This window comes from Liolophura sinensis, chromosome 11 (genome assembly GCF_032854445.1).
Source record: "Liolophura sinensis isolate JHLJ2023 chromosome 11, CUHK_Ljap_v2, whole genome shotgun sequence".
Taxonomy (NCBI): Eukaryota; Metazoa; Mollusca; class Polyplacophora; order Chitonida; family Chitonidae; genus Liolophura; species Liolophura sinensis.
This window is the reverse complement of record NC_088305.1, coordinates 8,893,721-8,908,384: the sequence shown is the minus strand read 5'-3', so window position 1 is coordinate 8,908,384 and position 14,664 is coordinate 8,893,721. Positions and strand designations below refer to the sequence as shown.

Here is a 14,664-nt window from a genome sequence, read left to right as displayed (position 1 = left end):
CGAAATTCTCGTATTGCACTGCCGTACGTCGTACAGCCTATGTTCTGCCAAATTTAGCAAATGTTCTTCTAAGCAGAAAAAAACTTTAAGTTTCAGACCGCCACATGCGGGATGGAGTGTTTTCTATACTAAAAACGCTGTATACGGTACAGTTAAGTAACATGTGATAGCTACAGCTTGCCGTGCAGTGCATGAGACCGATGAACTGGCCACACTGTAGCAGGAAGCGTATTCTGTGGCAACAGCTTGTCGGTCCTAGCTTTCTGACATCCATTGCATAATACTGTTTCATGGTTGAAGCTAATTATTGTGCCAAATTGTTCCGTATCCTGCTAGCCGCTCTGTTAACCGTCAGTCCATGTATCTGTGTTAAAGTACTTTGCTGGACAGTTATTGCCCCGTTGAGCTTGGAATCTCCCGGGAAACCGTTTGGTCGCTGACGTTGTAATAATGCTCTTGCCTTTAGGTGACAAGGTAAATCAATAAATAGCTGGTTTCAGACAATTTACGTCTCCGCACAACAGACTTTTTTTACTCCGTTTCTTTGGAATCCGAATACTCCAAGCAAGACGTGATAGCGGAGTTCTTTGCATCGATTTAAAAAAATCAAGACCTTTCGTTTTTTTCTCTTTCACACATAGCAATAACAGAATCTCCAACAATCCTGGCAATGGTCCCAGGTTTTCTCCAACATCATCAGGTCTGTTAAGGGCAATTATCAGCTGCTTTTGATCGTTTACTGTGAATTGTTCTGTGTATTTACCGCATGAGTTGGGTCAAGTTTCTGGCAACACAATCAAAAAAACACCCACTAATACATTAGTCGGACAGGGAATTTGGAGATTCCACCGCTCCTGTTGCTTATGAGGCCTTGGTGACAGTAAGCGATCCACGACGCCAGTTTTGGTCTTCACGCTATCTAAAATTCATTGAAAACCTCTTGTCTTCCAGTAGTATGGTGAGCATATCTGTAGGTTATATGTGGGAAAGTTAGTCAGTAAATTGCTTAAGTAGTTTTCTCCGCTCATTCCGACTTCCTCCACCCATAAAATTGATTCCAATCGTATCACTGAAACATTCTTGAGTATTGCGTTGATCACATAAATCAATCAATAAATCCTGATTATATACTCTTTAATTCAGCTCCAGCTTTTGGGATATTTGTACACAAATACTTTGTTGACATTTTCAAAACGGAATGATCAAGTAAATAGCAAGGTGTCTTACTGAGTATAAAGCATATATTGGTATAACTGTTGTTTAGCATCACAATTGGCGGTTGGTTTTATAGGTGGAGAAAACATTTTCCCGCATACAGGCATTCGCTCGCAGAGCCAGCTCAGATGCTGCCATCAGCGCTTTGTCATCATGATTCCGATAACAGTCGAAGCGGCGGCCTGTAGAGCAAGGCATTATAACTATAATATAAAAGACTACAGCCTGGTTGATTGATTTATTTATTTCATAGGTGTTTTTACGCCGTACTGAAGAATAATTCACTTATACGACGGAAGCCATTCCTGGCACATAATATCCCATATAATGGACGTGGACAAGCTTGGTCTAGTATAAGACTTCTGGTTTGATTCCCCACATAATTAACAATACTTTGTTATTCCAAACTTTTGATGTGAACATACATGCGAAATCGCAACCTTGGTAATACATAACGTCCAAATTTCGTTAGTGTCACGTAGCTCTTTTAACTCAGTAACGTCCAGTCCAGAATGGTCCTTTATCAAACATCGTTATTACTACTAATATATGGGCGGCCGCCATCTGGACACGCCATCATTGATGCATTATAACTGTACTGGGTCTGTGCTTAACACAGGGATATGTCATTTACTGTCCAACCGCTTCTGAGCATGAAAGCCTTCAGAACCTATTTGGATTCTCCAATGAAATCAGAACGTCAAAACGCTGATGATATTTGACTAGAACATCAATACTCGCATAGAAAAGAAATCTTTGTTGGGTGAAAAGCAAATATTTGTGATCCTGGTTGACGAGGCATCATCATTCTGGTTGCTGTATGCATTTACCGCTATATGGATTGATAATAGCATTGTATTTGTAGAGTTTATGCTAGGGTTGTTGGTGGGAAGAATTTATGTGTGCATAAGTACTTGTTCATCGTTTCGTGAAATGAATATTATTTCGTTGTGTCATTCTTATAAATCATAACGAGTACCACATTTGATAAAGGTTGTTAACCTAATATATTTATAAAACTTATATTTCTAGCAATATTGCGAATGCCATATAGTCCTGGAAAAAAGTTTGGAATATTGGTGAATTTCACACCATCTCCACGAAGAGCGTGGTTCGCTGCGTTCAGGTCAATAATCTGTCGATTGGTTTCACTTGGACTAGTCTCTATGATGCATTATCAATAGTTTCCTCAAACCAAAACATTTCTAAATGTTATAGGAGACGAGTTTTTCACGATATTCTGAAAGCGCCCCAAACAAGTGCAGAAATTCAGTGAAACCCATGTATTTTATTACGAGCTGTAACTTTTATTCGATTGGAAATATGTCTACAATACTTGGTGAGTTAAATATGCAAAACACTAACAATACAGAAAATTAATTTAGTACTTGGTGTGCCCACCCCTCGCATTGTACAATGCGCGCACACGTCTCGGCATACTGGCAACTAAGGAAGTCAAAGTTTCTTCCGGTGTATCTCTCCAGCAAGTGAGCACAGCACGAGTTAGTTCAGCCACGTTCGTTGGGGCTTCATCCAGGTTATTCAACCCACGGGAAACTTCCGCCCACAAGTTCTCAATTGGGTTCATATCCGGTGAAATGGCTGGCCACTGCATGTGCTCAACACCCTCCTGTTCCAGAAAATTCCGTATCAGTTCGGTCCGGTGCGGCGTGGCGTTGTCGTCCTGATACACAAAGTTTGCCCTGAATTGTTGCCGAGCAAATGGGAGCATTATCGTTTCCAGAATCCATTGATATTGGTGCTGGTTCATGTGTCCATCCAAGACGTGCTGGTCGCATTTACCAGTGCTATGAAAAGCACCCCAGACGGTGACCCCACCGCCCCCGCCTTGGACTCTGGGCATGATGCAATCTTCGTTCAGAGCCTCGTGAGCCTGACGACGCACCATCACACGGCCATCCTCCCGGTAGACGACAAAACGAGACTCATCACTGAATATCACGTGTCGCCAGTGTCCCACCTGCCAGTTCAGGTGTTCCCGCGCCCAGGATAAGCGTGCCTGGCGGTGTCGACGCTGTAGCAAAGGCTTCCTCTTAGGCCTCCTTACCAAATACCCAGCAGTCAACAGCCTGGATCGCACTAAGCGGCTTGACACAGGAGTATTGGTAAATCTCATCCTTTCAGCGCGTATCTGGTTGGAACTCTTCGTACGGCCATTGCGGCAAAGTCTCACCGATACCGGTCCTCTCTCTCGGTGGTCTTTCGTGGCCGACCAGACCTCGGTCTAGGCGTCGGCACACCCGTCTGTCGGTGTCGCTTAAAGATTTTGGAGACGGCTCCCTGAGTGACACCAAGAGCTGCTGCAATGTCCTTCTGTTTTGCTCCAGCCAGGCTCATACCAACGATACGGTTGCAGACTGCAGCACTCAGTTGACGTCTCATGATCACAGCAGTATTGTTGGAAACACTCTGGAGCACTGGCATGCCTTAACCGAGCTTTTATAAGAGTTACAAGGTTAAATTATAATCATGTCTGCGTACATGACTTTTTCACTGAGAAATGGATGGTCATGCTTTGTCCCAACTGTAATTTTGCTCAGGTGACACAAGCAGTAATGGTGTGTATGAGCTGAAAGGGGACATAATCCACTACATTTTCCACCCAAACAAGAATGTGTGCATTCCATGTAAGGCGCACAAAAGTATGTTTCTGGTAAATGCTATCATCAGTGAAAACAATATTCCAAACTTTTTTCCAGGACTGTATAACGTTATAATGCTATTACTCAAATCTGTGTGCATGGTATCTATATTACCAAAAAAGGCTTCGTGGTAGCTTTATGCCCTAAACTGATTTTCGCTCCTTCCCTTTTAGTCAGAGATGAAAAGCTTCATAGTACTCATGTACTGTCCGTTTTATGTTAGAGAAGCTTTCGTGTATAACAGTTACGGCCAAAAAAATAAGTTGGACTAAATTAACGCCCATAATATATGTTAAACAAAATTAACGCCCATAATACAGGTTAGTATTACATGAGGGCTCGTACATTGATTTACTTGTCTGTGACATAGCAATCCATGATAGCTTGTACATTGCTTTGCTTGTTTGTGACACAGCTTCTCACAACTCTAGTAGAATGCCCTGAGGGCTTGTGTGCCAGCCGTTTCCCCTTGGACAGAGCAATACACACATTCCCAATTTGTAGTCCTGCGGCAAGTGGTATGGTCATATGACAAGTGTACTTTATAGATCAGGATAACCAAACCTTTGTCCAGCTTGGTTTGGACGACAACTCAGGGCTGTGCTTAGCTGCTGGGGTCAAGTTGTCGATGTTGCTTCCGTTTTCTAGTGACCTTCGGCTATTTGCCATCTAATCAGAGCGGAGAAGTCTTCCTTAAAACGGGCCTGTTGGAATTAAGCTGTTTCTTGGTTAACGAGGATCACATGAATAGAAAGTTAATTTCCTTATTGTACACATATGATAGACTCAGATGACAGATCTCTCAGACATTCTGACCTTGTCAAACGAAAATGCTAACAAGAATGGTAATCTTTCAACTAATCGCAAGTGAGCTTTGCTCTCAAATATTTGTAAACATATTTTCCTCAAGTGAATGGGAAATAAAGTACCTGTTTTAGGACTCGAGTCTCGTGCATGTACATGTTACGGTCGCTGTTAAATGCATAACGTTGACATATCCATGTATACGATGCGAAGCCTCTGTCTGAATATTTTTGTATTGTGTACTTTATTGGTCATGTGACAAAAAAGTGATGTTACGTCTGTTTGTTATTCACCTGTAATTATGACATCAGGTTGATATCAAGATTCTCTTTACTAAACAATTCGAAGAGCGGGAATTGGTTCAGTGGCAATGCATGGTTTTGGACAGGAAATTTCGAGATTCCTCCATTCAGATTGTTTGCGGGGCCCTTGTGTCAGTAAACAGTTCTTTGAAGGCTACTTTTTCTTCCACCAATAAGGTGTGAATATTTGCATATATCTGTGAGTTCAAGCCCAGCTCATGCTGGCTTCCTCTCCGGCCGTACGTGGGAAGGTCTACCAGCAACCTGCAGACGGTCGTGGGTTTCCCCCGGGCTGTGCCCGGTTTCCTCCCACCATAACGCTGGCCGCCGTCGTATAAGTGAAATATTCTTGAGTACGGCGTAAAACACTAATGAAATAAATAAATAAATAAATCTTATTACGTCATCAGTAAAATTGACGGTCATCATATAAAAGAAAAACTATTGATCATTGTTGACTACGGCATTAAACAACAAACAAATAATTAATTAAAATGAAGAGTTTATATACACTTTTTCTAGGACGGGACATTTTGTGTTATTTCAGCTGGTAGCCAATGGAATCATGTTCCTTAGTGTCAACGTGGTGGGCGTGTTTATCCATAGCCTGACGGAAAGAGCTCAGAGGAAAACGTTTTTGGACACCAGGGATTGCATAGCTGCCAGGCTTGAAATGGAGGACGAGAATGAAAAGCTAGTAAGTACACAAGTTTATTCTTCTACAAAATCAATGTTTTATGGTTATCGTATGACCATGGAAATAGAGAGTTCAAACTCAGTTCACACCCGTTGGATTTTAGTGTTACGTCATTACATCATCTCTCAGGTACAATGTAAAATCCGTTGAGTTTGTACGAGACAGTATTCCCACACCTGCAAATTTCCGTCAACTTCATTAAACTATATATACGGATTTGAGGGATCGCATTTCGAGAGGTCAGATGCTACTAATATCTGGTAACGCCAAGAAGAACCAGCGAATTTCCCGAAAACCTTTCGAGGTATAACTATTCAACTCCGAGCTCTGATAGACAGGACTGAAGCAAATTTAACTGGCGCGCGTATATATACGTTTATAAGCTTCTGTTATAAATATAATGATTTAACCTAACTGTCCAAAGCGGTCCGCTTCAGGAGCGGTAGATCCAGGATCAATCCTGGGTCGAGTCACACTTAAGACCTTAAAAGAGGAAGTACTAACTTCCTCGCTTGGCGTTCAGCATGAAGTGGATAGTGCAACGACTGATGGAGCCATATCAGCATAATGGCTCGGGCGGGGCAAATTACTTTCCTTCGGTAAAGTAAAGTCTTAGTGAAGCAGCACTTGAGAAAAGAACGGTGGAAATCCGTCCTGCAGCAATTGCATGCACTCTAAGAATTCGTTCGTCGTCGTATGTCTGAAAAATTGTTTAGTACGACGTTAAACTTCAAGCACTCACTCACTCTCCAAAGCGGATCCTGTCCGATAGCGGGTCTACATGTCGCTTGAACGGCTCAGTTACCACCGATGCCATCACACTATCCCATGAGCCCTGGAGTATTTTAGGACATTAAATGAGTTTAAAATCGATTATTCTTGATTATTATTTCTGTTTTTGAGAAGGTTACATGGCTGTGTAGGAAAACGACATCGTACAAATTGCATCACCCTTGCCGTAGAACTCTGGGGAGGTTGGATTTGAAGCGAGTCAGCTTTAACTCTGTTTTCGGCATTGACAGAATGGATAGAGGTTTAAAGGGAGAGTTTAATTTTCGCACTCTTTTTTACCACTGCAGGTAAAAACGTCTTATTGGTTCATGTAATCAAAAATCCTAGAAATCAAAAAATTTCACAAAACGTTATTTGGAGTAGACGAACTGTAGAGAAGTTTGAGGCGCTCAACGTTTGTGAACTTAAGATGCTTCTCAAGGAAAGCGGTGTCATTTGTGTATCCGGAATATAGCAATAAAAGCTGACTAATATTGTTGACAAGTCACGCGATATAGAAGAACCATTTTTACCTTTAGGGACAAAAGATTTCGAATTCGAAACTTCCCCATTGGAATCGCAATCCTGGTTTTCGATAAATTTACCTGCACAGCATTACATATTCATGTTACCTATTCATATTACATATTCATGTCACACATTCATATTACATATTCATATGAGCAGTAAATTCATTTATTTGAATGCTGTTTAATGTCATTTTCAAGCATTTGTCACTTATACGATGGCGGTCAACTTCTGTGGGTGGAAGAAACATGAACTACCGTGAAAAACCTTCGACCATTGGCAAGTTACCTCTGTATAGCTAATCGTCGAGAATACAAGCAGTTTGTGATGGAAATTACTCTGCTCTTAGCAGAGTGGCCTGAAGCTGACGTTAGTGAATTAAGTACAGTTATTTCGCGTAAGCCTCGGACCAGTAATCACCCTGGACCGATAGCCATACGTCAGATTAGCGTAACCATGCAAGGATCTTCAGTAAGCCACAGACTGGCATACATCTCTCGGACTTGGCCGAGATCTTTGTCTACAATAGCACCGTAATCGCCTTGTCACCAGTTCCCTCTTGTAACCCGACAGCTTAAGCTCCCACTGACTGGACAAACGTCTAGGTGACTTTGAAAGAGTCAGTCTTGAATACCCGCCATATATAAGACTAATACAGCCGCAGATACGCCAACTTTGGTCAACTGAATTGTATTGATCAGTCTTGACCATGGAATTGGTTATCTTTCTTGGCCTTTATTGACCATCAAAAGAATTTGATCATTTATTCAATTATATATTTATTTATGTAGTTTTTATTTCATTTATGTGTATGTAAGGCACTTGTGGTTGGTGCACATCTTTTGGTCCATTCAAAATTCTGTCTGTTACTTTCTGAAGACAGTTGGTATACATGGATAAAATGCTGTGTGATTGTCAAAGAGCTGGATTTGAACAAATAACCTCGTTGGTTAAGGGCCTGACAAATACTGCAAGCCAGCGCTGTAAGCCTCAGAGACAGTGGGGTCCTGTAAAGGAATATTATTCGGCAGTTATTTAATTATTGCAATTATCGTACGAACAGAAATCTGTAACCTTTTTGTAAAATAGCTTACCTAGGCACATGTATTACTTCTCTACGTGATGCTTAGTGTGGAGGCAAGGTGTTGTATGCAAAACGGACCGTTAAGCTTTAATTTGCCGTAGAAATTACTACAAATGCTACAAAGTACGCACGTGTTTAAAAATGGACTCAACAGCTAATGGAATTACGTTGCAGGGGTATAATGACGTGTATATAACGCTATGTGCGCTTTGTGAAGTGGGCTTCGTGGACGTAAGTCAGGTATTGCTGTGACTTTTACATTGAGGGTCACGGAATTAGTCCCCTGGATCCATTTGCCTGGCACAGGCCTTCTTGTAGCCTTTGTCTGAACATTTCGGCTACCCTGATGTATTTCAAATACCCTGATGAACATAAGACGAGGGTTCCATTGCTGGTGATATTGTCTCAAAACCAAAGGTGTAAAACTATGGTGAATTTTATGATTCTTGCTATGGACGATAAGGGTTTATGGGATCACCCGATTAGAACTGATCAGATCGATGACATGGTGCTGTGTATAAGTGTGGCTGAATAGAGTACGGTCGAATCTTCACGACAGAAAAGCGAGTGGTGACGGAATGATTGAAATGCTTGTCTTTCAATAGCTATGACTCGCGAGGTGCACGTTCAAACCCGGGCACAAAATTTGTAGATTCGCTCGCTCTGCCTGCTCATGAAGCCTTGGTAACAGTCACCAATTCGAGTGAGTGAGTGCTTCGAGTTTAACGTCGTACTTAACAATTCTTCAGTCATATGACGACCAAGAAATCCTTAGAATGCATGTAATGTGCCTCCTTGTCGCAGGACGGATTTCCACCGCTCTTTTATCTAGTGCTGTTTCACTGAGAGGACTTACCGAAGGCAAGTAAGCCGTCCCGCCCGAGCCATTATACTGATACGGGTCTACCAGTCGTTGCACTATCCTCGTCATGCTAACCAATTCGATGGAGGCCGCATGCTTTCCACCACTTTGGTGTGCATATTGGTATGTCAGATTTGGGTAAGTACGTTGGTCTCTTTTCAAGGGTCTGTGGTTTAACCTGTGCTCTCCCATTGCCTTCACCCATAAAACTGACTGTCATGAAACAAGCGAAAAATTCATTTTAATTAACAGTCAACTCAAATCAATTATGACGGTATCTGGTCACTCCTGTGATGTAAGATGTTAATCGTCTCCGTGGATCTCCAGATGAGGGTGGAAATCCTAGCCCTTGATCTGCGAGCGAAGCCAGAAAACAACTAAAAATATGAGGGAAAAGAAAGAGCACGGATGGAACAACTTTTTACTAACTAGCAAAGTTCGACTGACAGCAGTTAGATTTTGAGGATAATTGAAGAAAAACACGACATCGGATTTGACATATTTGTCAGATATCGTGGAATGTTTTATACCATGTTTCTGAGCAATTTTATTCCTACCGTTTCTCGTACTATTCAAAAAGGATTCCAAAAGGAAAAAAACTTACGTCGGCTACTTAAAATTGAGCGGATGTGGGTTTTCATTTCACAGAACTAAATTGCTCATTTGCTCCAGCAGTGTCGTGAAATTTATTTCAAATGGAAGCCAAACGTTTGCGGGACTATAATCCCAACGTGAAGAGAATGCGAAGATGTATGGCCAGCTACACTTTGGATGCGCACTTGATTAGAAAGATTTTACCCCAAAAAATGAAATTTAAGTGATACATTCTCACGGACAAAAATAAAGTTTTATGGGCGGTTTGAAACCTTGGATTATCCCGTGGCGTTATTTCCGGGTCATACGCTCTTGTGGATATTTCTAAGACATTCAGCTGACTCAAATTTCCGTCTTGAACGATGCTGGCTCACCCAATAATTACCTTGGTGGACGGCGACGAGGCATGACGTATTGCCTATTTGCACGTCGTTCCCAGCCGTCCAAGACCCCAATTGTAGATGGCTGAAAATAAGCGGCAATTGAACATCTCGGTAATAAGACCTCATATTACCGGATGTGTTCACAGACATTCTGGAGATTAGCCTATCAGTGGGTTGTCAACATAGGGGGAATTAGCCGCTATCTTTCCCGGTATCTTTCTGACAGCCATGGGACGTCCCTGGACTAGCACATCCTTAATTGTTCACCATGTTTACGATGTCGTTATTGCCGCGTCTTTTTAGGATCCACGATTCCTTTATTTGCTTCTTTAGAGGATAGTTTATCCAAGACTCTTTCCCCTTTATATTTCATAACATCACATTTAACTGCAAAAAGCGAGCTGAGATCGAATAACATGTATAATGACGCCGCGGAAAGCCGCTAAGAGATCGATTCTGTGTTTAATATGCACTTATATGTGGACTTTTTTATATTTCATTTGCACGACACTTCAGTTCATGTGTGCTACGAAATCCATTGATGTTCAGCGCGAGACAGAAAAAGTTAACTAGACCAGAAAGAGTTGCTGGTGCTGTGGTTATGGTCCAGGATATAGAAGAGATTACCCCTGCACTTGTATGATCACATCCAACGCATTATACGGCATGGCCCTTACGCGTTATACGGCATGCATGTGCTTTGATATTGAAACTTGTATATGCCCCCTGAAAGCTTGCTGTTTGTGTACCTGTTATGATACAACCGTTTTCATTGGTGTGAAAGGACTAATCAGCGAGCATATCTTATTCGCCGCGCTGTGACAAATGTCAGAATGGAGTTGTTCGGCTAGAAGGGGGTCATTTAATTTGAATGGAGGGTTTACCTGCTCTACAAGTCTTAAGTCAAGGGGTAAGTACCACCTGTAGTGCGTTTCACTCATTTGCTTGACGAGAACCTAGTCTATCTCCTTATGAAGAGCGCTAAGCCAGTATACCGAAAATGACAGTTTTAAATTCTCAGCCGTGACCAAAAATGGAATTGAACACGGGTCTCTGTAACCTCTAGGTCACTCTAACCTCTCGACCAAAGCAGTGTGATATTTATGAAAGTGCGATTTGCCTAGAAAGATAATTACACTGCCAATTAATTCTGTATGGCAGTCTGATGAAGTTGTACACAGCATTCAGTATGGTAACCCGCCTCGTTAGTTTATGGAACATCAAACCCTAGATTTCATTTGAACCTAGCTCCCTATTCGCACAAATTCTACATAGTAAACACCGGGTTGATAGTCCGAATAACTATATAGCCCGCATTCAAGAAAAGATTCATCCACAGGCGCTCAGATTTGCATAATTAACACTGTCCTTTCCATTTCTTCTAACGGTCACTTTAATCTTAATATGAACTGTCAAAGTAAACGTGCTTAAAACCTATACAGTTCTGCTAACGATAAGTTATGGAAGTGCCAGGCTTTCATAATTAGGGCATTCTTTGTCCGCTTTTGACAGGCCATGTGTTGTATATGTGCAGCTAAACGCGGAAGGATATCATTAGAAATGATGAATTGTACTTGGTTATTATTAAATCTCCATTTGTATTACCCAAGACACCCGAACACAAAATGGTAACAGGACTGTATTTGGAGTTGTCTTTAGATCTTATCGCCACTTTAGATATATGGACAGTTGCAATCAAAGAGCAGCTGAGATATGTGTTTTATTATCTACATCTTATATCATGGTACACGGTTCGAACACTGACTTCACTCAGTCGTTTGGAACATACCTTGCGTATTCCTTACACCATTGAAAGCAGTTGACCCCTTCTCTTTGTATGATTCCGTCCTGTTTTCGTACTTCATATACTTTCTTAGTTCTTTGGTAGTTTGTGTTAAATGTCGTTTTGGGAATTGATCTTGCGATTATTGATCCAGAACGTCCATCTTAGTTGACGGCTGGTGTACGAAATGTTTCGAGGCATAGATTTAGTATCAAGCCCAGATGTTACACATTAGCTCAATCCATCCAATTAAAATTTGATGTCTAGATATGATTGCTGTGAGGTACGCGGTCTAGCGTGGGTGGTTGGGGTAGGGGTGGTCGATTGTTAGTATTTATCCAGCTGTAGTTTCCGCTCGTCAGTAGTGCTCAACGAATGTACTGTTTGATGGATGTTTCAAGACTTAATCATGGCCTACAATATCGCAGTGTCCACTTAAATATTACTATTGTCTAACAATCACCCGAAAAGCTTTAGCCTGCATCTGGCTAAAACATGCCCCAAAGTCGAACAAGCAAAAAGAATAATCACAGAAACGAAAATTAAAATAGTTTTATTCATTTATTTCTGTGATTATGACAGTTACCAACGATAACGTGTTTGCATGGAATCAAAGTATAAATTGTTTTATAGGAAATAATTACATTGGTTTTTGTAATTATTAAAATCGAATATGATTATTTTGAAATAACTGACAATTTAATTGTATATTAATTATATAAATATTTCTCCAAAGGGAGAGATAATATTATACAAAAGTGGATGCAAATATCACTGCCCGGTAACTCCTACCTCATGACTGATACATATCACGTCAAAATTTGAATACATGTCGTTGCATTCTGTTTGTCGGACACAGATAATTTTAAAATAAAAAAAAGCAAAGCTGTATTTGATATGTCCATACCCTTTTTCAGAACGAGAGCGCCTAAAAGACAAGTACAAATGCGGCCTGGTCAAACGATTGAACCATACTTGAATTTTTTTCACCTCACCGATGTGATAGCGTTAAATCCGGGTAAAATTGTCATCCAAATGCGCTTCCATCAGTTGTAGGTATGATGCTCGACATTAGAACGCTTCGTGCATTTCATATCCTATCCCTGTGAGGAGTTTGACAACATCTTGCCGCCATATGTCTCTTTGGTCCGAAGTTCGACTGCCCCATCAAGACAAGTTTATTTCTGGTTAAGGACCTACATATGCCGTAATTTTTTAGCCAAATAAATAGCTCAGAAACACGGAGTCTGTGTAAATTCCGTTTGGTTTTATCAGCGCTCCCACCACCTTTGTTATTGGTTTGACTTAACCTATATCCCTGTACTTCTGTTGTAACACCGCGAATCCATTGTATATTCCCTAGATGAACAGTAACATATATACCGTTGTACCCCAGCCATCCCTAGGGGCAATGCATGTAGCTGACGGTAAAGTACCCTGTGAAAACAACATCCTCTAATCTTAAGGCAAGATTACCCGTAAGCCAGCTGGCAACAGTCGTCCCTGTATATGAGGTCTTAGTCTTACTTTAAATTTAGACTGTATTCCCGAGTTCTTAGTCTTTAGCGGCGATTGGTTTCGCCAAAGTGTACACAACCAAGAGTTGAAGAGAGGCTGAAACACGTCTTGCGGCGTTTATGACGAAGATTCCTCAGGTTCTGACCAAGTCTGTAACCTTGTGAAAACAATTAGCCCAGTGTCTCGATGATACTGCTGAGTCAATATATTTTAATATGTTAAAATTAACTACTTCTTATTTAAGTTTGCGACATCTTAGCGAGATTAATTTCTTTATACTGTTTATTTGGTTTTTGCGCTGCAGTCTAAAATATTTTATTCCTATGAAAGGTGCCGGTATATGGGTTAAAAATATGAACCGGATTCAAAGTTAACCAGATTCAAAATGAACCGGATTCAAACGTGGGTCACGGGTTTGCCATCTCTGATGAGATTGTTTAGCAAGCTATAGTTTCTCGAGAAATGAAGGCATGTTCGCCTTGAAAGCATCTAAAGGTCCTGGCTGACCATGCACTGGACCACATTGATTATGTCTCACTGTTCGTGGAGGTTTGGTAACAATAAACAGCTCACAGCTTTCTTGTTGCAATTTACACCGTCTAACGTTCGATAACTACTTAATTTCAACCAGTCTGGCACGCCAGAGGTGGGAAAGTTCGTTCATAGCTTGCCAAAGGTTAGTAGTTTTCCCCGGGAATTACGTTCCCCTCCATTCAAAAACTGCCGCCATCGTATAAGTAAAGAATTCTTGAGCGCGAGGTTAAAAACAACTACATAAATAAATAAATAAATAAATAAATAAATAAAAAATAAAAACTATGAGATGACAAATGCAATACCGGTATATAAAGACACATGCCCTTTTTGGTCTAGTTTAAAATCACCAGTCAATAAACAAAGTTAATTTTCTCGAAAATCATTCCTCATTTCTACTAATACAATCGTTAAAGTAAGTTCCAGTTCGGGAAAAACTTAAGTTCATGTATTTATTTATGTATTTATTTATTTATTTATTTATATATTTGATTGGCGTTTTACGCCGCACTCGGAAAATAAATGCTATTGATAATCTGGAGGCCATGTACGTCATGGAGTATTCTTCTGCACTATGTGATAGCTTTTTTGTCACAAAGCCTTCGGTTTCAGGATATACCCCTTCGCTGTAGCCTTCAATACACCCACGGCATTGAACTTGGCGACTAATTTCAATATTTACACAGTTTTGCTTCGTAAACCCTTTGATTCAATTCCTCTCTCGCTCTTGTGAGCACAGCTTCCCGTGCTGACCAAATTAATCGTTCCGTCAGTGCACTTAAAAAAGCATTAAGCCCCATTCAGAAATGATTAATAGTATGTCTCTCTGCTGTCTGATGCAATCTCATTTGTTTTCCATTCATTATCGCATGACGTATAGCTTATTATAGAGAACGGGTAAGAGAACCAGCATGAAACAGATAAAA

At 40.9% G+C, this 14,664-nt stretch overlaps 1 protein-coding gene across 1 annotated transcript in view; it reads left to right on the top strand.

Moving 5' to 3' along the window:
* LOC135477484 (adenylate cyclase type 1-like) overlaps positions 1 to 14,664 on the top strand; it is a 101,126-nt gene that overhangs the window by 45,525 nt on the left and 40,937 nt on the right. The window contains exon 2 of the mRNA XM_064757602.1: positions 5,532 to 5,681. Coding sequence (XP_064613672.1) covers positions 5,532 to 5,681 — 150 coding nt within the window. The remainder of the gene's footprint in view (positions 1 to 5,531; positions 5,682 to 14,664) is intronic.